Source organism: Mustelus asterias, chromosome 3 (assembly GCF_964213995.1).
Source record: "Mustelus asterias chromosome 3, sMusAst1.hap1.1, whole genome shotgun sequence".
Classification (NCBI taxonomy): Eukaryota; Metazoa; Chordata; class Chondrichthyes; order Carcharhiniformes; family Triakidae; genus Mustelus; species Mustelus asterias.
In genome coordinates, this window is record NC_135803.1 from 94,289,870 (window position 1) to 94,312,834 (window position 22,965).

Below are 22,965 nucleotides of genomic sequence, written 5' to 3' on the forward strand. Positions count from 1 at the left end.
TATAGGCCCGTACGGGCGCGAAATCGTGGTAAATTCGGGCGTCGGGCCTTTAATGCGATCTGCACCTGAATCCGAGCAGATCGCGGCTTTACTGACACCCGATTCGGGCGAAATCGGGCGGCCCGATGATTTAAATGCATTAGCATGCATTTAAATCGATTTAATGAACTGCCCGCCCAACTCTACCGCCAAATCCCACTTTACCACCGCGCGGCCCGATCCGGATCCGCGCTTTTAGCGACCTGCTAAATAAAAGTCGGAAGCCGGTGCTTCCTCAGTGAGGGTTGGCGAGGAGGTAGGTGCATGGCGTCCAAAAACGCTCCGGTAATTACGGGTGTCTTGTAGTCGCAGCCATTCCGCCGTCCCGGGTCGGTGGCGGCTCTGCGAGTGTGTGGGGGGGAGGGTGGATCTCTGGTTGGGGTAGGAGGGGGGGAGGATGGATCTCTGGTTGTGGGAGGAGGGGGGGAGGATGGATCTCTGGTTGTGGGGGCGGGGAGGACGTAAACCATTCCAGGCACGTAAACCATTCATTATCTTACTGTTAAAGGATAGGGATTGAAACATTTGAATGTTTTAATTCCTATCCTTTAACAGTAAAAGGCATCTCTTTTCAAAATATTGTTACACTTTAGAAAGTTAATAAACTAATGTTTCTGCATAAATTCCCATTACATTCATTTGATCTTAAATATTAAACTTCTAACACTGTTTAAGTATATCCTAGATGTTCCTGGGACTAGAAATTTCTTCTAAAGAACTGTTGCTTCAGGATATATGCTACAAGTACTGGGTTTGTTATATATTTATTTTACAATATGTTGATGGGGAGATGTCTCTGTGACAACAGGAATGAACAGACACTCAAAATGATATGGATGTACTTTGTTCTGTGTGGTCGAAGATTCTCAGAAATGCACATTTTATTTTTCTTACTTAAACCCTGCAAGTAGACACAATCAGCCCAAAATAACCCAAGCAGCTCACATTCATTACTGAGACAAAAGTAGACAGTTGAAATAGATGCAAGTGTAATCTTTCGACAAAAGCTTTGAGTTTAATAGTGTTATCAGATTGTTAGAACAATATTTTCTCTAACAAGAGCAGGTATAATTATTGACAACTCTTCCATGTGTCAGAGAGCCGCTGTCTCTGCTTTTTTTTCTTTCCCGCCCAGGCACGCACTGCTTCAGATTTTGTTTCGAACTGCGCATGCACAGTTCAGAGCTCCGATCGTTCCAGCAGCGCTAAGCCCCGCCCACAGCGCGGATCGGACCGGAGCCGGCAAAAAGCGTATGGACGCGCTGCAAAGAGGATTCCGGGCTCGGATCTGTACTACGCCCAGATTCGGCACTTAGAATAAAAATGGTAAAATCGGGTCCTATTTGCACTGCAGAAGTAACAATTGTGAATTTCAATAAAAGCTCGGGGACGGGGCCTATTCACACCAAAGAGGCTGAAATCGGCGGGATGAGTGAGAACCTGCGCATGCGTACATCTCTGGGAGATCACTGAAAAGACCTCCCAGCATCGAGGTCACTGCCCTCAACCCCATCAAACATTGCTGGCCTCATCGCTGCTGCCCCCCATATAGACATTGCTGGCCCCCACAACCCCCACAGACATCGCTGGGCACATCGCTGCCCCACCTCCCCCATGCAGACATCGCTGTCTACATCACTGCCCCTCCCCCAATTACAGACATCACTGGCCTCATGGGTGTCCCCCTCCCTGCCATACAGACATTGTTGCCCCCCCTCATCACCCCCCATACAGACATCACTGGGCACTCCCCACCCCCATACAGACATGGCTGTCCGCTCACCCCATGCCCCCACAGATCCGGATAACGCGGGTACCCCATCCCTCCATCCCGTAAACATACTGACCTCACTGCTGCCCCCAGAGAACTTGCGCTGTGCTGCCATGCACATTCCCAGCTTGTGCGCATTCCCTCTATTGAATGGGAGCCCTGAGTATTGCACACCCCCTGGACACACCAGCTTATTGAATGGCAGCCAATCAGCACCCCGAGGGATGAATTTCTCACAAGGGATTGTTACCATCTGGCCCATCTGGCCCAAAGTCCTGTACCTGCACTCCCCTAATAAGCCAGAGCTACATATAAACTGCAAGAATGGACACATAGTCAGTCATGCCACGAAGATGTCTTCGAGGAAACAAGGCCCAAGATTCACTGAGGTTGACCAGGACCGCCTGCTTGATGCTGTGGAGGAGAGGCGCCACTGGATCTTCCCTAATCAGGGCCCTCGCCAAGGGGTGCAGCTGTCATGGCATTGTGGGAGGAGGTGGCAGATGCACTGAATGCCAGGAGCCTGACACCGCGGTCTGGCCAACAGTGCAAAAAGAAACTGTACGACCTTCTTCGAGAAGCAAGGATGAGTGAGCATCCCACTTGGAAACCTGCACATGCTTGGCACGGATCTCAAACCATGCTTAGACACCTGAAGAGCATGCAACAAGGCACCCTTTCCCCAGGAACAGAATCTAACCCCTTCCCCTCACCCCTCATCGAGCACCCTTCAGTGGTGACCTTTTTCCCCGAAACTGCCAACACAATGTCGGAGACACAGGCACACGTTGCACACTGTGCACTTCAATATATTAATGCTTGCTATCCGCCCTATGTTCCCACAGGAGAAAAGCATGCATAACCACCACCAGAGGGCACAGATTGGTGGTGATGTGCCTGGCCTGTGGAAACTGACCAGCTTTGAACAGCTTGCCATGGAGCTGGCAGGGGTGATGGGGCATCTAGAATGATGATGGACAGCCAGGTCGGCGTCCAGCATGCAAGTGAGCATCAGCATAGCCCTCAACCTAGGTCCTCTTCGAAGTAAGTGTGATGCTGCGTAGAATGATTTATCTCCCTCCCCCTAATGTGTGTTCTTTATTGCAGCTCTGGACCCAGAGGAACCCAGCCCTTCAGGTGTTGGCACAGCCCCTGCTGCTCTGGAGCAAACTGCCCATGACCCCCTGGATGACACCTCGGAGGGAGGCACTGAGAAATCCTCTGAGGACAGCACCAGTGAAGCGGCACTGGCATGGATCACATAACCCACCAACACAGAGACTATCACCACGGTGGGTACTTTTAGTGTTGAGGCTTTTGGGTCACTTACTGATGAGCACATCACAGACACTGATGCACATTGGCTGGAGGTGGGCACATCTGAGGGCTCGGGCACATGAAGGTCTGCCAGAGGTGAGTGTTCAGCTGTCCCCAAGCCAGATGGCAGGCCTCGGGGTTCATTCATCCCAAGACTGGTGGAGATGCATCAGCAAACTTGGGAGTTGTGGAAGAGCTGTCAGCAACCATGCTGCGACTGCAAGGCTGCTTAGAGGAGTCAAACAGAGTGCTGTTGCAGGAGGTGGTACCAACACAGTGTGTAAACTAGGCCAACACTGCAAGGGTTGCAATTGCAGTGGAAAGTCGCCTCAGGGATCTGTCCTCCTGGGTCCAGGCCATCCTGGAGACACAGCGGGCCACGGGTGAGGGTATTGCCGACATCCAGAGGCACATTTTTCTGTGGCCATGGATGTTGGGGGCATGCCTGGGACTCTGGCCATGGCTGGGCCTCTCACTGGCATTCTGGAGACACAGCAGGCCATAGCTGTGAGCCTCGACAACTTAGTCCAGTCTCAGAGGGCTAATGCTGAGGGGCTCCAGAGCCTGGCTCGCTCACAGAATGCTGTAGCGGAGGGGCTCCAGAGCTTGGCCCAGGCTCAGAGGGCCAGTACTGAGGGATCACAGAACATGGGGCAGACGAATCTGGGCCTCTAGGACTGGCAGAGCCAGGTGACACCGGAGCTTCTGGAGCTCAGTCCAGCTATCCTGGCATCCCATGGAGTGTCCCCGGGGCCTCTAGACACCCCAAGGGAGGAGGAAAGGCTCGGGCCGATGCTGGGGCCTTCCAGCCAGGAGATCCTGGACGTCCCGAAACCTTCCGATTCCCCCCTTCCTCACACCGGGGCATGTCAGGGCCAGCTAGATGAACAGAGTGACACAGAAACAGTGTCATCCGCAAGTCAGCCAGAGCCCTACAGGTCGTGGGCACCCAGGGGACATCCGCAAAGGGCATCACAGGCAACGGGGCATGCATCACAGCTGGACACCTCCACCTCCGACGTGCATCCTGGGGTAGCACCTAGAAGAAGCAGTAAGCCACACAAAGTTAGAAAGTTGTAGGTCACCAAGAGGACACGGGTGAAGGTCACCAGTAGTCAGGGTTTCTTTGTCACTAATGTTAAGAGCACAATAAACTTTTATTTGCACCTCACAGCTGTGACTAATGTGTCTCTGATTCTCCCTCCCTCCCACAGAGCTGAGTGATCCCCATTCCCATGCATAGAGGTGTTGTCTGTTGTGCCTTGCGAGACTCAGTCACATGCTATAGAATGCCTGCCCTCTACCTTCCCCAACATCCACCAGACCCTTAGCGCAAGTGCCCCCCCCCCCCGCCCCCCGATTGCTCCCCAACCCTTACTACTACGTGGGCCAGGGTGGCAGCGTGCATGCGGAGAACAGGTGGGAGTTAGACTTGAGTGGCACCAGGGGCAGGATCCCAGTGTGCACAACAGTGAGCTGTCATCATTCTCCAGCCTTCAACCAAGACTCGCAACCATTGCCAACCCAGGCCCATTATCAGGTTTGGATATTTCTGAGGGACAGGGTGGTGGGATGAGAGAGGCTGGAGAAGGGTGATGTGGTTTGAGGGCCCAGTTCGGTTTGGAGGGGGAATGGCGGCTGCACTTGCTCCTGGAATATGGTGGATGTGTGTTGGTTGCAGCCTCCTCACTGCGCAGCACCAGCTAGGTGAAGCGGGCTGCGATTAAGGCATCCCTCACTACCTTTCCGTGCTGGACACCTGCCATCACTGTCCACCCTCTTTCCTCTTGCTCCTCATATGGCAGCTTGTCCACCTTGCCCCCCCACCCGCCCTCACTGCTCCTCCTCCTCCTGCTCCAGCTGGTCTCCCCGCTGCTGGGTGATGTTGTGCAGAATGCAGCAAACTATGATTATGCGTGAGGCATGCACAGGGTCATACTGGAGCCTCCCAGAGCGGTCCAAGCAGCGGAACCACATTTTAAGCAGGCCGATGCACCATTCTAGTATGGACCGGGTGTTGCATGGGCCTTGTGTGGCAGGTCTCCACCTCGGCATCGGGCCGCCGCACAGGTGTCATCAGCCATGATCTTAGTGGGTGACCTTTGTCGCCCAGTAGCCATCCCGGCAGCCTGGGCTGGTCTACAAAGAGGATGTCTGACTGCCTGAGGACAAAGCTGTCAGGGACACTCCCTGGATGGTGTGCATCGACCTGCATGATCCGCATGCGATGGTCACACACGATCTGCACATTCAGGGAGTGGAACTCTTTCCTGTTGACAAATGGCTGCAATGCTTCATGTGGGGCACCACAAGGCGATGTGTGTCCCGTCCACTGCTCCCTGTACATCTGGCATCCCTGCAATGGCTGTGAAGCCAAGCCCGGGCCGCCTGGTGTGCACAGCCCACATCAAAGTTTATGTACTATCCTGCCCGGGCACACATCTGTGCACAGACACCTGGGAGATCCCACTGAGGTCACCACTGGGTGCCTGAAATGACCCAGATGCAAAAACGTTCGGGGCAGCCATCACCTTAACATCCACAGGGAGCGGGCGGCTGCCCCTCTCCTGAGGTGCCAGATGTGCGCGCACCTCACATAGGTGCCGCACTGGGCTCTCGGTGAGCCGCAACCGACAATGGCACATCGCTTCCGAGAGGGCCTCAAATGAATTCCGGGGCCTGTACCTCCTTGCCTTCCGCCTTCTGTGCACCCTTTCGGGAGACTGTTCACCCACCTCCTGGCCCTCAGCCCCCTGCCCTTCTTCCTGAGGGACAGGTATTGGCTGTTCCTGCGGTGGTCTCTCCATGCCTTCCACCTCCTGACCTGCCACCTCCTCCTCATCCACCACCATAATGGCCAGCTCCAAATCTATTTGTCCAAGATCCATCTGCCCAATGGGTTTGGAAAGAGCAAAGAATGACAGATTAATGTCATTGGCTGCATAGACCCAACACCACCCCCCAATCCCTCACTTGGACCAGCAGTGCCCCCACTTGTGATTACTGACAACACCACACAATCTATGTGACCTGATTAGGTTGTGTGAAATTCCCATCATGACAAATGCTGACACAGATTATGCAGATCGGTGTGCAGCCGTGGACACTGCGCATCCTTGAGCCATTGCTGTGTGTGCAACTGCAGCATCCGTTACAGGCATGTGTTGCTGGTCTGTGTCACAGAGCAGGGACAGACTGCAAAGCATCAACAGATGGGTGCCTAGTGAGAGCAGATTCCATGCAATCAATGTCTGAACCTTGGCACCCGGGCCTGGAGCACCAGCTGCTTCATCTGGTTAGGCCTCAGTCAGCAGATGGTGCTCCTCCCCCACCCCGGAACCCCAGCACTCACTGCAGTCCCTAACCACACCCCACGGCAAGACAATGCCACTGCACAGTGTCCTCAAGGGGAAGGCTGAGCAGGACTCCTATAGGGCCCCTCTCTCACAGAGCTACAGCAGTGCCTTCAAGGGGAAGGCTGAGCAGGATTCCTTCAGGGACCACAGAGTTCTGAGAAAATAGAAGCCCCACCCCCACCCCAGATATCACTGGTCCATGGGTCAGCACATGAAGACAGCCAGAAGGAAGCCCATCAAGCATCTCCACGGTCTGCCTGCAACATCCCCCGCACTCTGCTGGCTTCAGGTACAGAGCACTTACCTCCTCACGCCTGTTCAACGCTGCCATGCCAGGTTGAGATCTTTATTTACCTACTCTGATTCACGCTAAAATGACATCATGCCAGAGGTGGGAGACGCTAAGGTGGGCAGGGATTGCCGTGTCGATCCCAATAATGGCATGCTGAAGTATGGTAAGTGATGCAAATCAGCGGTACGCCGGTTTTCAGCGAAGTCCCAGCGGCGCCATTTTTTCCGGTTGGGAGATGCGCACAGGTCGTAAACGCTCACAGGGATCCCGCGAAGTGGCTGACATGTGCATCTCCCAACCTGATGCGCCAAAAAATGAGCGTGTCGCAATGGGAGAATCAGGCCCATAATGAGTGATGTGCCACAGGATCAGTCCTGGGACCGCAACTGTTTGCAATTTATATCAAGGCCTTAGATCAAGGGATTGAAGAGATGGTTGCCAAATTTGCTGATGACACAAAGATGATTAAGTTGTGAAGAGGACATATGGAGGCTATAGTACAATGGGGGTGATTCTCTGACCCCTCAGATGGCTGGCAGGAATCCCAATGCCCCGGTGAATGGGGCGTCAGTGGAAAATCAGGATTCCCGCTAGGCATTAGGACTCTAAGGATTCACCCAGGCTGCCCCACCAGCCCTGATCAGGTTCCCAACCAGAGTGGGCGATGATCCAATAATTATGCAAACCCACTAATTTAAGTGTCATTAACAGTTTGACAGGCCGTTCATCCAACCTTCCATCATTCACCCGGCCCAACAGCGGGAATGGCATCGAGTGTGCTTTACATGTCTTACCACAAGTGGGGACATGGTGTGCTGAACCTCGAAGATCCAGGAAAGCACCACCGACCCTTCAAAAAATAGAGGGCCATCCACCCTCCCACCACTCAAATCAAGGGTCACCGCACCCCACATCCACCCGCACACTGTGCAGGTATGAGAATACCCAACCCAGAGCCCTCAGCCCCCGCTCCCGCTTCAGATCATCCACGCAGCCCCCCTCAGAATCCCACCCATCCACTCAGGCCAAGCACTTTGGCAGTGCCAACAATGCACTGCCCCATGGCACACTGACACTGACACCCTGGCCTGTGCCTTGGGGTCAGAGGGGGATCGAGGAGGTAGGACCACTGGCCATTTACACCTCTGCTTCTTCCAGGCTGGAAGGTTCCCTCAGTGTTCTTGGGGGTTGGGTGGACCCGGGCTGGGGACAAGGGTTTGACTTCACCACTCTCCATCGGATCAGGGGTGTCATGACTGGATCGCCCCTTCTAGCCCTGGCAGACCTGTAGATCACCTCTGACATGGTGATTTCATGCAACCTTGTGATTAGTATCTGTATTTCTGCATGTCAGCTATGCAAATTCTGAAGTGACCAGGTCACTTTAACCTCCATGCCTTCTGGTCATCTGTCAGGATATTAAATCATTGCAACATTCCATTCTGCATCAGAGATTTTTCTTTCTCCCTGTCAGAAGCTGCAGGTGAGAGCAGACCCCTTTGAAGTCCTCTGGCAGAAGGGAGATGTTAATTTCAACTGGGGGTTGGGGGCGGTCCAGTCTGCCAAGCTGTGCACTAAACACTAATGTATGCACATAGCTTTGATTTGAAGTTTTTGAGACTTCTGAGCAAGTAGAAATCATTGAAACACTCTCCATTGCACTTGTAGCCTTGATCTGTACCAATTTCAAAATGTTCAACTTCCTAAAAGATTCAGCTGTCAGATCAATGGATTTCTATCAACCTCCAGCCATCTATGTTTATGTTGATTTCCTTCATGATTGACTGCACCTCAAGTACTCCATTGATACTGACACAAAGTAGATAGAGTCTAATCCTGATTGACAGCCTGTGCTTGCACTTCCTCTTTTGCAAACCACTTCAAAGAGGGAGTGAACAGACGGTCAATCGGTATTAGTCTCCCATTTTCCGCTGGCATGTGAACTTAGCCTCAAAATGGGAGAATCTGGCCCATAGATAGGTTAAGTAAGAAGACAAATGGAGCATAATGTGTGAGAATGTGAAATTGTCCAATTTGGTGGGAAGAATAAAAAAGAAGCATGTTATCTAAATAGTGAGTTTGCAGAGCTCTGCGGTGCAGAGGGATTTGGGTGTCCCAGTGCATGAATCACAAAAGACTAATACACAAGTACAGCAAGTAATTAGGAAATCTAATAGACTGTTATCATTTATTGTCAGGGGAATTGAATACAAAAGTAGTGAGATTATGCTTCAGTTGTCAAAGAGCATTCATGAGACGACATTTGGAGATTAGTCGCTTTATTTAACGAAGGATGCGTATCTGTTGGAAACAGTTCAGAGAAGGGTTATCAGAGTAGTACCTGAGTAATGAGGAAAGATTGGATAGGCTAGGCTTGTAGCCATTTAAGAATTTAGAAGAGTAAGAAGCAACTCGATTGAATCATAGAACCCTTCAGTGAAAAAGGTCATTCAGTCCATTGAGTTTGCACTAACTCTCCGGCAGAGCATTTTACCCAAGCTCTATCCCCATAACCCCACATATTTACATTGCTAATCTCCCTAGCTACATGTCTTGGGACAATAAGGGGCAATTTGTGCACATCTTTAGACAGTGGAACGAAAGCAGAGCACCTGAGGAAATCCACACCGACATGGGGAGAATGCGTAAACTCCACACAGTCACCCAAGGCTGGAATCGAACTTGGGTCCCTGGTGATGTGAGGCAGCAGTGCTAACCACTGTGCCACTGTGCTGCCCTATATGTATAAGATATATGATATATATAAAATCCTGAAGTGTTTTGACAGGATGGATGTGGAGAGATGTTTCCTCTTGTGGCAGAAACGAGAACTAGGATTCAGTGTTTAAAAATAAGGGGTCGCCCATTTAAGATGGAGATGAGGTAATATTGACGGTTGTGAGAATTTGGAACTCTGTTCCTTAAAAGGTGGTGGAAGCAGAGCATTGAATTTTTTTAAGGCAGAAATAGATCTGACTCAAAATGTTGGCTCTATTCTTTCTCCATAATTGCTGTCAGACCTTCTGAGATTTTCCAGCATTTTCTGTTTTTGTTTCAGATTCCAGCATCTTCAGTATTTTGCTTTTATATAATATAGATTCTTGGTAAACAAGGGGGGTGATAGGTTATTGGGGATATGCAGATTTGACTTTACCAACAGATCAGTCATAATCTTATTAAATGGCAGAGCAGGCTCAAAAGGCTGAATGACCTACTCCTTCTTCGTATGTTCACAACCCCCTTCTTCATTCACTCACCCTCTTGTGTCATAGTACATTAGATTTAACACCCAGCTGGAAATCACTGAAGTGAAAATTTGTTAATGTAAAAACCTAACAGGTTGCAAATTATTCCAGTCTGGTCCCTTTGCAATGCCCTCAACACCTCTCCAATCTTTCCCTCATAGTTATTCTTTACTTCTTCATCAAAATATTTTCCTTTTCATCCCTCTGATTTTTCCACTGCTTTTCACTATCTGGTACTGTTATAAATCTATATTTAAGTCCGTATCAATGACTTGGATAAAGGGACCAAATATCTGGTAGCTAAATTTGGAATAGGGAAGTAAGTTGTGAGGAGGACATAAGGAGGCGAATTTTCCTGTCCTGCCCACCATGGGAATCAGAGCAGGTGAGGATCATGAAAAGGTCATTGACCTCGGGCGGGATTTTACGGTTTTGGAACGAGCGCGGCCATATAAATCCCTCCCAAGGAGGCTGCAAAGGGATGTGGATAAGTTAAGTGAGAGGGCAAAAAATTGGCAGATAGATTATAATGTTGGAAAATGTGAATGTTGGCAGGAAGAATAGAAAAGCAGCACATTACTTAAATGGAGAGAGATTGCCAAACTCCATGGTGCAGAGGGATCTGGATATCCTGGTACATGAATCTCAAAGTTAGCAGTTACAACAGATGATTAGAAAGCAAATGGAATGTTGTTGCTTATTGCAAGAGGAATGGAATATAAAAGTGGGGCGTTTTGCCACAGTTGTACAAGGCATTGGTGAGACCACATCGAGAGTATTATGTACAGTTTTTGTCTCCTTGTTTAAGAAAGGACATGACTGCATTAGAAGCTGTTCAGAGAAGGTTTACTATACTACACTGATTCCTGGGATGAAGGAATTGTTTAATGTGGAAACATTGAGCAGGTTGGGCCCAAACCCATTGGAGTTTCAAAGAATGAGAGGTGATCTTATTGAAACATACCAGATCCTGAAGGGATTTGGCAAGATGAGTGCCCAAAGGATATTCCCCTTGTGGAAGAGACCCAGAACTAGGGGAAACAGTTTTAAAAAAGAGGTCTCTCATTTAAGACAGCGATGAGGATTTTTTTTCTCTCAGAGGACCATTAGTCTGTGGAATTCTCTTCCCCAGAGAACAACGGTGGTTAGGTCATGGAATGCTTGTAAAGCTGAGTTAGGTAGATTCTTGACTGATAAGGGAGTTGATAAGTATAGGATGTAGATAGTAAAGTATAGGCCACAATCAGATCAACCATGATTTTATCAAATGATAGAGCAGACTCAATGAACCAAATGACTGACTCCTGCTCCTAATTCAGTTATTCATATGTAAAGGTTCACCACCATATCAACTGTTATATGACTATGGGCCTGAACCTCTGCATAGTGGCAATCAAGAATTGGTTTGCCATTCTGCTCCTACTTTCTTACCTGGAAATCCTGATCCTGTCTTGCCTGACCTTCTGACTCAGGATGAGTGAGAACTCCTTAGGCCTTCGGTCACGCGCTGCAGAATCAGATGGAAGGAGGCCACACTGCCTTTTTTACGGCACTGGCTGCTGTAAAACAGATACGTTTATAGATCCAACCACTTTGAACCTAAAGAGAAGGTCGGTTTCTCAGATTAATGGTTTGAATTTGGGTGGGAGCAGGTTGGACAGTCGGGCGGGTGTCGGACCGTCAAAGAGGGTCAGACGGTTTGTGTGGCTTGTACAATTGGAGTCGGGAGGTGGTCGGACAGTCAGTGAGGTGGGGGCCGACAGCTGGGGGTGGTCATAGAGTTGAATGTATTCCCCTGGAGGTTGAAAGACTGGGGAGAGTCCCATCCGAGGTGTCCTGTGAGTGGGGTAGTCAGGGGGTAGCAAGGTCCCCTAGGAGTAGTCTGAGAATCGGGGGAGTTCCCTGGGTGTTCGTGAGGGTGGAAGAGGTTTTTTGGGGTTGGTGTGGGTCTTTAAAATTGCTAGTCAAAAGCGAGAAGCAGTTTTAATTCTTCTAATTTTTTCTAACTGTTGATGGAGCCATCCAAAGTTTGCTTTTTAATCGCAGTTTTAGATGGCTCCAGTGCAGGCAGTTCTCCATTGAAAGTTTGCACATCAGAAATTAACGGTCCTTTACGTATGGAGAGAGCAGAATGCCAGGGGTTATATAATCATGTTGATGTCCCCTGATGGTGACTTCCAAATCCTGACACACTCCTACCCGCTCAACAAGTTTCTAATCTCAACCCAAGTCCTATATCATTAATTGTTCTCAATTTCCAAATCCCTACTCTTCCTCCACCCAATCGTCAGATTTCTAATCTCGATCCTGGATTATCACTTTGCTTTTTGTTTCTATTTTGACTCACAGATTGTCACTTGGCTTCTCGTTCTATGATTATGTTGTTTACTTCCAGTATTTCAAATTGAAATGAAGATAATTTAGCCATGCCTGCTGTGTATGTGTGTGTTTTGTTTTATTTTCTTTCTCCTATGTAGTTTCCTGACAGTCCACTGTGGAAATTATTTGAGCTGCATTAAAAATCCAATACCAATTTTCCCATCACAGGTACTTTATATACAATAACATCTGCAGTTTTTCTTTTCACTAACAGTGTAAGTATAATTACTAACTGGAACAACTGAGTGTCACTCCATTTTTCTCTGGAGCCAGGTCGGGACTGATCTGTGCAATTATGTTGCGCAGGTTTAGCATCAGTGTGAAGGGAAAACCAGAGAATGTTTGACCCCATTCTTAAACTTGCAAACACACCAAGTCTGTGTGTTAAAGACCACTCTGGGGATACATTTTCGACTCCCAGATCTGGCTTTGCTTCCAGAAGAGATGTTGTTTACAGTGTCCACTATAGTCAGCTAAAGATTTCTGAAATACCAGTACTGACAACAAAACAACTGTATTTTTATTGTTCTGTAAATGCTGCAGGTAAAAGTAGTCATGACTTACAGTTTCCTCATTCACTAGTGATCCAATATTGTGCTGTTTTAATTTCCACAGTGGACTGTCAGGAAACTACATAGGAAAAAGAAAATAAAACAAAACACACACATACACAGCAGGCATGGCTAAATTATCTTCATTTCAATTTGAAATACTGGAAATAAACAACATAATCATAGAACGAGAAGCCAAGTGACAATCTGTGAGTCAAAATAGAAACAAAAAGCAAAGTGATAATCCAGGATCGAGATTAGAAATCTGACGATTGGGTGGAGGAAGAGTAGGGATTTGGAAACTTAGAACAAATAATGATATAGGACTTGGGTTGAGATTAGAAACTTGTTGAGTGGGTAGGAGAGTGTCAAGATTTGAAAGTCACCATCAGGGGACATCAACATGATTATATAACCCTTGGCATTCTGCTCGCTCCACACTTAAAGGGCCGTTAATTTCTGATGTGCAAACTTTCAATGGAGAACTGCCTGCACTGGAGCCATCCAAAACTGCGATTAAAAAGCAAACTTTGGAAGGCTCCATCAACAGTTACTCAGAAAAAGTTAGAAGAATTAAAACTGCAATTTTAAAGATCCATATCAACCCCCAAGAAACCTCTTTCACCCTTGCGAACACCCAGGGAACTCCACCCATCCTTAGACTACCCCTAGGGGACCTTGCTACCCACTGTTTTATATAAACGACAGCATTTATCTTGATAACTGGCATTTACACCATATGAATTTCTTAGCAAAGAAAAACGAGACTAATTTCCAGTGCATTTCTAGCTGACGCCCCAGCACTTATTAATAAAGCACTGCAGTCCTAATAAGATATGAGTCTGCAGAAGGATTGTTCATTGATTGTAGCCAGGACAACAGTGGGATTGCTGAAGTTAATCTCAATACCTTCACTTAGGAGGGAGACATTCGGTCAAGGTTCAAACTATTGATTCTGTCTAATGACCCCTGCTGGCAAAGGTTCGGGTGTAGATATTGGGGGGAATTTTACCATTTTGAGTCTAAGTGCTCGATCTGGGCGTCAAATAGATCCGCGCCTGGAATCCTCTTTCCAGCGCGCCCATACCCATTTTGCCGGCTGCAGCCCAATCCGCACTGTGTGCGGGGCTTAGCGCTGGCGGACCAATCAGAACTCTGAACTGCGCATGCGCAGTTCAAAAAAAATCTGACAGCGCACCCGGGCGCGAAAAAAAAAGCAGAAAGCGGAGAGAGCGGCTCTCTGATGTTCATCCTCGGGGAGGGGGGGGAGTGTGACCGATCATCCCCTGGGGGGGGGGGGAGGGGGTGTGACCGATCATCCCCTGGGGGGGGAGGGGAGGGGGTGTGAGCGATCATCCCCGGGGGGGGGGGGGGGGTGACGTCTCATCCTCTGGTCGGGGGGGTTCCGCTGCCTGTCTGCGGCCGATCCCTCCTGGCACCATCACTGGTACACTACCAGCCACAGATTACTCTTCCCTGCGAGAGAGCGGGAGAGATGGCTGTGGCTGGTAGTGTATCAGTGATGGTGCCAGGAGGGATCGTCCGCAGACAGGCAGCGGAACCCCCCCCCGACCAGAGGATGATACGTCACCCCCCCTCTCCACCACCACCATTCCCCCACCACCCCCCCCAGGGGATGATCGGTTACACCCCCTCCCCCCACCCCCCCCCCCCCCCCCCCAGGGGATGAGACGTCACACCCCCTCTCCTCCCAACCCCGACCAGAGGATGACCTGGGTGTTGCAGTCTCTGACCCCGCTCTTCGGAAGCTGCAGCGGCGACTTCAGACTTTTATTTTGCAGATCGGTAACAACGCGGACGCGGATCGGGCCAGAAGACGGTAAAGTGGGATTTGGTGGTAGAATTGGGAGCGCGGTTCATTAAGTCGATCTAAATGCATGCAAAAGCATTTAAATCGTCGGGCCGCCCGATTCGGGCGCACACTGGACCCACGCCCGAATCGGGTGTCGGTAAATCCATGATCTGCTCGGAATCGGGTGCAGATTGCGGTACAGGCCCGACGCCCAACTTTACCGCAATTTCACGCCCGAAAACGGACGTGAGGTTTTGGTAAAATCAGGCCCATTGAGTGAGATTATGTGAGGCTATAGCACCCTCACAGTTGAAATAACTCTCAAAGATCACACTTGAAGAAAGAATATTGAGTGAAGTATTGAAAACTGATTGTACCTCATTGTCAGTCATTGCCTTGAGAAGACAAGGTAGGAAAATTGATGGAAGAATAGGAACAGTGAGACTTATTTTTATTTATTCCTTGGATGGAAGGGACACTGAAAAGTTATTCTTGGTATGCTTGAAAGTATTAACAGTCAACCACTTAGTGTGGGCTTGGAATCACATATACCAGATAGGTGTGGCAAGTTTCCTACACTTCCCAATAGAGCAATAGAACATAGAACATAGAAAGTCACAGCACAAACAGGCCCTTCGGCCCACAAGTTGCGCCGATCACATCCCCACCTCTAGGCCTATCTATAGCCCTCAATCCCATTAAATCCCATGTACTCATCCAGAAGTCTCTTAAAAGACCCCAACGAGTTTGCCTCCACCACCACCGACGTCAGCCGATTCCACTCACCCACCACCCTCTGAGTGAAAAACTTACCCCTGACATCCCCCCTGTACCTACCCCCCAGCACCTTAAACCTGTGTCCTCTCGTAGCAACCATTTCAGCCCTTGGAAATAGCCTCTGAGAGTCCACCCTATCCAGACCCCTCAACATCTTGTAAACCTCTATCAGGTCACCTCTCATCCTTCGTCTCTCCAGCGAGAAGAGACCAAGCTCCCTCAACCTATCCTCATAAGGCATGCCCCCCAATCCAGGCAACATCCTTGTAAATCTCCTCTGCACCCTTTCAATGGCTTCAACATCTTTCCTGTAATGAGGTGACCAGAACTGCGCGCAGTACTCCAAGTGGGGTCTAACCAGGGTCCTATAAAGCTGCAGCATTATCTCCCGACTCCTAAACTCAATCCCTCGATTAATGAAGGCTAGTACGCCATACGCCTTCTTGACCGCATCCTCCACCTGCGAGGCCGATTTAAGAGTCCTATGGACCCGGACCCCAAGGTCCTTCTGATCCTCTACACTGCTAAGAATGGTACCCTTCATTTTATACTGCTGCTCCATCCCATTGGATCTGCCAAAATGGATCACTACACACTTATCCGGGTTGAAGTCCATCTGCCACTTCTCCGCCCAGTTTTGCATTCTATCTATGTCTCGCTGCAACTTCTGACATCCCTCCAAACTATCCACAACACCACCTACCTTGGTGTCGTCAGCAAACTTACCAACCCATCCCTCCACTTCCTCATCCAGGTCATTTATGAAAATGACAAACAGCAAGGGTCCCAGAACAGATCCCTGGGGCACTCCACTGGTCACTGACCTCCATGCAGAGAAAGACCCCTCCACAGCCACTCTCTGCCTTCTGCAGGCAAGCCAGTTCTGGATCCACAAGGCAACAGCCCCTTGGATCCCATGCCCTCTCACTTTCTCAAGAAGTCTTGCATGGGGGACCTTATCGAACGCTTTGCTGAAGTCCATATAGACCACATCCACCGCTCTTCCTTCGTCAATGTGCTTGGTCACATTTTCAAAAAAAATGGTGAACCATTTTTTAATGGCAATCAGGGAACTTCTGTGTTTGTTTCTAATGATTCAGTTTTACAAATGGCCAGGGCAGAATTTGAATTCTCAAATTCCAAGTTGCTCATCCATTACCATAACCATAATTACTAGGCTACAGTGTGACACAAGCCCTTTGGATCATAAGAAGAACTAGGAACTAGGAGCAGGAATAGGTCATTTGGCCCCTCGAGCCTGCTCCGCCATTGAATAAGATCATGGTTGATCTTTTTGTGGACTCAGCTCCACTTACCCGCCCGCTCACCATAACCCTTAATTCCTTTACTGTTCAAAAATGTATCTATCCTTGCCTTAAAAACATTCAAAGAGGTATCCTCAACTGCTTCACTGGGCAGGGAATTCCACATATTCACAACCCTTTGTGTGAAGACGTTTCTCCTCAACTCAGTCCTAAATCTGCTTCCCCTTATTTTGAGGCTATGCCCCCTAGTTCTAGTTTCACCCGCGAGTGGAAACAACTTCCCTGCTTCTATCTTATCTATTCCCTTCATAATCTTATATGTTTCTGTAAGATTTCCTCTCATTCTTCTGAATTCCAATGAGTATAGCCCCAGTCTACTCAGTCTCTCCTCATAAGCCAACCCTCTCAACTCCGGAAACAACCTAGTGAATCTCCTCTGCACCCCCTCCAGTGCCAATATATCCTTTCTCAAGTAAGGAGACCAAAACTGTACACAGTACTCCAGGTGTGGCCTCACCAGCACCTTATACAGCTGCAACATAATCTCGCTGTTTATACACTCCATCCCTCTAGCAATGAAGGACAAAATTCCATTTGCCTTCTTAATTACCTGCTGCACCTGCAAACCAACTCCCTGAGATTCCTGCACAAGGACACCCAGGTCCCTCTGCACAGCAGCATGCTGCAATTTTTTACCATTTAAATAACAGTCCATTTTGCTGTTATTCCTACCAAAATGGATGACCTCACATTTACCAACATTGTACTCCATCTGCCAGACCCTCATTTAGATTATCTCTATCCCTTTGCAGACTTTCAGCGTCCTCTGCACACTTTGTTCTTCCACCCATCTTAGTGTCATCTGCGAATTTTGACACACTACACTTGGTCCCTAACTCCAAATCATCTATGTAAATCGTAAACAACTGCGATCCCAACACTGATCCCTGAGGCACACCACTAGTCACTGATCGCCAACCAGAAAAACACCCATTTGCCCCCCACTCTTTGCTTTCTGTTAGTTAACCAATCCTCTATCCATGTTAATACATTACTCATAACACTATGCACCTTTATCTTATGTAGCAGTCTTTGGTGCGGCACCTTGTCAAATGCCTTCTGGAAATCCAGATACACCATATCCACAGATTCCCCATTGTCCATTGCACATATAATGTTCTCAAAGAATTCCACCAAATTAGTCAAACATGACCTGCCCTTCGTGAACCCATGCTGCAGCTTACCAATGGGACAATTTATATCCAGATGTCTCGCTATTTCTTCCTTGATGATAGATTCAAGCATTTTCCCCACTACAGAAGTTAAGCTAACTGGCCTATAGTTACCTGCCTTTTGTCTACCTCCTTTTTTAAACAGTGGTGTCACATTTGCTGTTTTCCAATCTGTGGGAACCACCCCAGAGTCCAGCGAATTTTGGTAAATTACCACTAGTGCATTTGCTATTTCTCCTGCTATCTCTTTTAGTACCCTGGGATGCATTCCATCAGGACCAGGAGACTTGTCTACCCTTAGCCCCATTAGCTTGCCCAACACTAGCTCTTTCGTGATAATGATAGTTTCTGGGTTCTCACCTGCCATAGCCTTCCTGTCATCAATATTTGGTATGTTATTTGTGTCTTCTCTGTGAAGACCGACACAAAATACCTGTTCGGTGCCTCAGCCATTTTCTCATTTCCAGTTATTACATCCCCCTTCTCGTCCTCTAAACGACCAATGTTTACTTTCGCCACTCTTTTTCGTTTTATATATTTGTAGAAACTTTTGCTATCTGTTTTTATATTCTGAGCTAGTTTACTCTCATAATCCACCTTACCTTTCTTTATAGCTTTTTTCGTGGCTTTCTGCTGACCTTTAAAGATTTCCCAATCCTCTAGGTTCCCACTAATCTTTGCCACAAATCACGGTGGAGTCTATCATCTAAAGTACATTTTTGGGATGCCCGCTTTGAAATATTACCTGCAATGGGAAGAGGATAGGTTTATCTGGATGGATGAGTGAAGCTGAGATGTTAGGAATCCATACCTCCAAGAATTCTAAGTTTTAAAAAACAATTGGAAAGGCATTGAATTATTTGGACATGCTCCTGAGTTGTTTTTGAAGGTTACAAGTTCAATTTGGTCCGTGAGCAAGCTGCTTTTTCCAAAAAATCACATGACTTCAGCAAAATGACCAGCAAGCTAAAATGAGATAAGTTATCTTTATTTGAGTTAAACTGTCTCTTAAAAACTGTTGCTGCCACCAGGCTGTGGCCTTCTGGTGTTCCTGCTGCGGACTACTGCTGATTGGCTGAAAAACACCTGGCCTGGGAGAAGTTCTGGCTGAACTCTGAACTTTTTAAACTGTGTGTGTGTCTTGAGAGCAAACTGTAAAGGAAGATTACTCCCCTCTCTGTCTTCCTCTCCCTCTCTCCCTGTATTGCCTACAATCCAGAGCAGGCGTTCACCTTCAGCCAGAAAATTCTTATCTCAGGATAACCCATCTGCATTTGAAAGCCTGCAAAGCTGTAACAAGTAAGAGTTAACAAAGACAGTGGTGGAAATCTTATGAAAAAAATTCGAAGTCCAGAACAAGCATGAAAACAGGAGAGTTTCTGATCCATTTTTTAGGCGAGTCCAAATCTGGTATTTTATGTACTTAGAGCAGAAAAACCTCAAAATCTGTTTCTCACCACGAGAGGGAGGGGGCAGGGCTTAAATCACCACAAAGCTGGCTGATAGCAGTGGAGGGTGCCCATTCCACATGCGCAAGTCACTGCTCCGAGCAGTAGAGAGACTTGTCACACAGCCTCAGCTGCTTTCAGCTGGCTTCCGTGGCCTAAAGCAGGCCTCCCCTATCCTCCCTCCAGCTACCGCAGGGGCCCGCAGTCAATTGCAAGCCCCCACCACCCAGAAAGATCAATCCCTGCCTGGTCTGATCCCTCCCTCCCTCCCCCCACCGATCTCAATTGCAGAGTGGTAGCGGGCCCCACTCCCTCCCACTTGGCAGTGCCCGTGGGCAGTGCCAGGGTGGCAGTGCCAGTCTGGCACTGCCCAAGTGGCATCCCCTCTTGCCTACGACCTCCCGGGGTGGTCGCAATGGCCTCTGGTTCAGCGAGTGAGGCTATCACCAGAGAGAACCTCTCTCAGCAAGGCCACAGAAGCAAGTGAGTCCGGACAATTGAGTCCTGGGCTTGTTAATCACGTGTTAAATATATTTAAATTTAATTTAAATAATTTATTGGGCCTTGCGCTAGAAATGGGCACGGGGCTGATCGCGCCGGATGTCAGCTGCTGGTAAGATCGCAAGAGGTGAGAAATTGGGCATGAACCTGATTTCCTGGCTCTCTCATGATCATACTGGCTCACCCCGCCCATCAGCCAGCAGGGCGCGATGGTAAGACCCCCCCACCCCGCAGTGCTTCACTGAAGATCCTTTAGAAAGTACTTCGAGACAACTATTGCGACCGGTGCTCCATCTTTGTAGGCAGGAACACAAAATCAGTAGCGCCAAGATCTTTTCAAACTTTATCCTGTTTCATAAAATGTTCCCTTACACCAACCACTGCAGAGATCTTATTTGTCTTGTCCTTAGTTGTGCGTGTGATAGTTGAGATTTTAAAAGGTGTCAGTTGTTACACTTCTGGAGTACAAATTGTGTGTTAATCAGTTTTGCACTTTTAATTTTTTTTTCATAATAGATAAACTATTTTGAGTTTATTGATAGAAGCCTAGTTAAAGTCGCTTTTATTCTGGGTGCTGCAGTAGCAAAAATGAATAATTGGCCAATTTGGTGAGTAAATTAAATACTTACACTTGTGCGATCTGTGGAGCAGTGGGGCTAGAGAAACTGTGCACTCCTCCCATCCAAGTCATAACAGGATAATTAATCTTCCTTATTTGAACTTATCCTATGAACCTGTGTATCTTTCCTCCCCAGGCCTTGGAGTATTTGTTCAAGTTTATTGTGCAATCACGGATCTTGTATTCAAGAGCAACAGGTGGGATAGAAGAGGAGCAGTTCCGTGCCAGTGTTCAGGAGCTCTTTCAGTCCATCCGTTTTGTCCTGAGTTTGGATAGCAGAAGTTCTGAGACCCTCATCTTTACACAGGTTAGTCCTTTAACTGCAATGCATCTCAAAAAGCAAAGCCCAGTGCAGTATCACACCTGACAGGATCAAGTCCACTGCTCACAGAAATGCTGATTTTTGCACATTTCAGGCTTTAGTTTCAGTCCAGCCTTGATTAATAGGATGAAAGACTCCTTTGGTGTAAGAATTCATTTGAAAAGAGATCAGGAGCTCTCAACCCAGTTCCTTAAAAACAAGGCTAAATCAGCTCAGGATGGGCAACCTCATTCAGTCCACAGGATGAGGGAGGTAAGAAAATTTAGCACTTTGGGGATGAAGGATGCTCTGTGAATTTATGGCTGAGAAACACTGAGGCAGAGTAGGAGCGTCCTTATTGCGCTCCAATATATGCCGTACCTGATGATCAAAGTGTTTGATGTTACATTAAAAGACAAAAATTGAAGGTTCCATTCCGTGGCTCTGGCATCCCTCACCTCGAAAAGAATAACATACACAAAAACCAGGAAAATAAAATGTTATTCTTTTTCTCGTAGCCAAAGATGGTTTGCTATCTTTTCTGTCTCCACCCTGAACTGGGATAATTCTCACTATAAATCAGTGTTCTGAGCTTTGTCGCTGCTTCGATGTTTGAACAATTTTATTCTTGGCCCCACGCCAGTCACATATGTATTCTATGTTTTCAGTGTTCCTGGAAATGAATAATTGAAAGTTGGGAGTGTTTTCTTATGTACCTTGCAATGATACTCCAAGTTGTGCTGTTCAGGATATTTGCATGCTGTATGGCTAAATGATTCCATTTTTATTCTGACATTACCATTAATCCCATGGATTATATATATATTGCTGAATTTAACAACAGTTTTATTCGATTGTTTTTGTTGTAGGCGGCTCTTCTCAATTCCTTCCCAGCAATCTTTGATGAGCTGCTGCAGATGTTTACAGTGCAGGAGGTGGCAGAGTTTGTGAGGGGAACACTGGGCAGCATGCCCAGCACAGTGCACATCGGTCAGTCTATGGACGTAGTCAAGCTGCAATCCATTGCACGGACAGTAGATAGCCGTCTCTTTTCATACCCAGGTAAGAGACAGGATTACACAGGTACGGTCCATATGAGACCATCTCCCCTCATAAGGTATGTATCAAGATTGCAGTAAATAATAAGCTATGTAAAAAGAAAAAAAGATACTTTTGGAAAGTTTAGATTCAGCTATATTATTTTTCTGGACTGTGTATTCACATGGGCAATTCTCCCATCCCACTGCACTAATTTCTTAGTGCAGCGGGCCAGGAAATTCTCACGTCGGCTGATTCGTGGGGTTTGCACATGTGTTCCCACCCTGATAACATCTCCCAGCACCGGATTTCCGGTGGCGTCGCATCCACACCAGAAATCGGCAGGGAGGCGCAAAGACAATTTAAACAGTCATTTTAATATAATTTAAATGTGATTGGCGGGCCCGGGATTGAGGTCTCCGGGCCCGCTAGCCTCTCACCCCCGCCAGAGTTGTTCACTCCAGCAGGGATTACAGTAGCTCCCCACTAATGGGGAACTAGCGACCCGATCCCGCTGAAGTGAAGGGAGGCAATCGGGGGCCCCCAAAGGGGCAGGCAGTGGGGGGGTGCCCCCTAGGCTTGGCCCCTTGGCATTGCCCAAGAGACAAATTGCAAATGTCCAGGGACACCCCGACACTACCCATCGGGCATGGACCCACTGATGAGGGTAGGACCCTGATGAGAGTGGGGCCAAGTGGGACAATCAGTGGGGGTGAGGGTTATGGGGCCAGCGATCTAGCCGTGGGTCGGCAGAGGACTGGCGATGCGAGGGTCACGGGGCTGGCTAGCAATCGGGAGGCCAGAAGTGCAGGGCTCCTGCGTATGTGCCAATCTCAGCGCTGACAGATCGGCACATCGCCTGCTCAGCGCTATGCTGCCGGCCTCTCCAGCAGGAATAGGCCCCACCCATCGATTTTTAATGATATGCACTCTAGTACACTCTGTAGTGCACAGAGTGTGGGAGATTCTTCTCTGAACTCCCACTGAAAAAAACAGCATGAATCAGTCCAGTTTTCAAGCA

General features: G+C 48.2%; 1 protein-coding gene across 4 annotated transcripts in view; it reads left to right on the forward strand.

Moving 5' to 3' along the window:
* Positions 1-22,965, forward strand: part of dock3 (dedicator of cytokinesis 3) — a 1,050,162-nt gene that overhangs the window by 754,017 nt on the left and 273,180 nt on the right. For all 4 annotated transcript variants that reach the window (XM_078209344.1, XM_078209345.1, XM_078209346.1 and 1 more), the window contains 2 exons: positions 20,742-20,912; positions 21,776-21,968. In XM_078209344.1, coding sequence (XP_078065470.1) covers positions 20,742-20,912; positions 21,776-21,968 — 364 coding nt within the window. The remainder of the gene's footprint in view (positions 1-20,741; positions 20,913-21,775; positions 21,969-22,965) is intronic.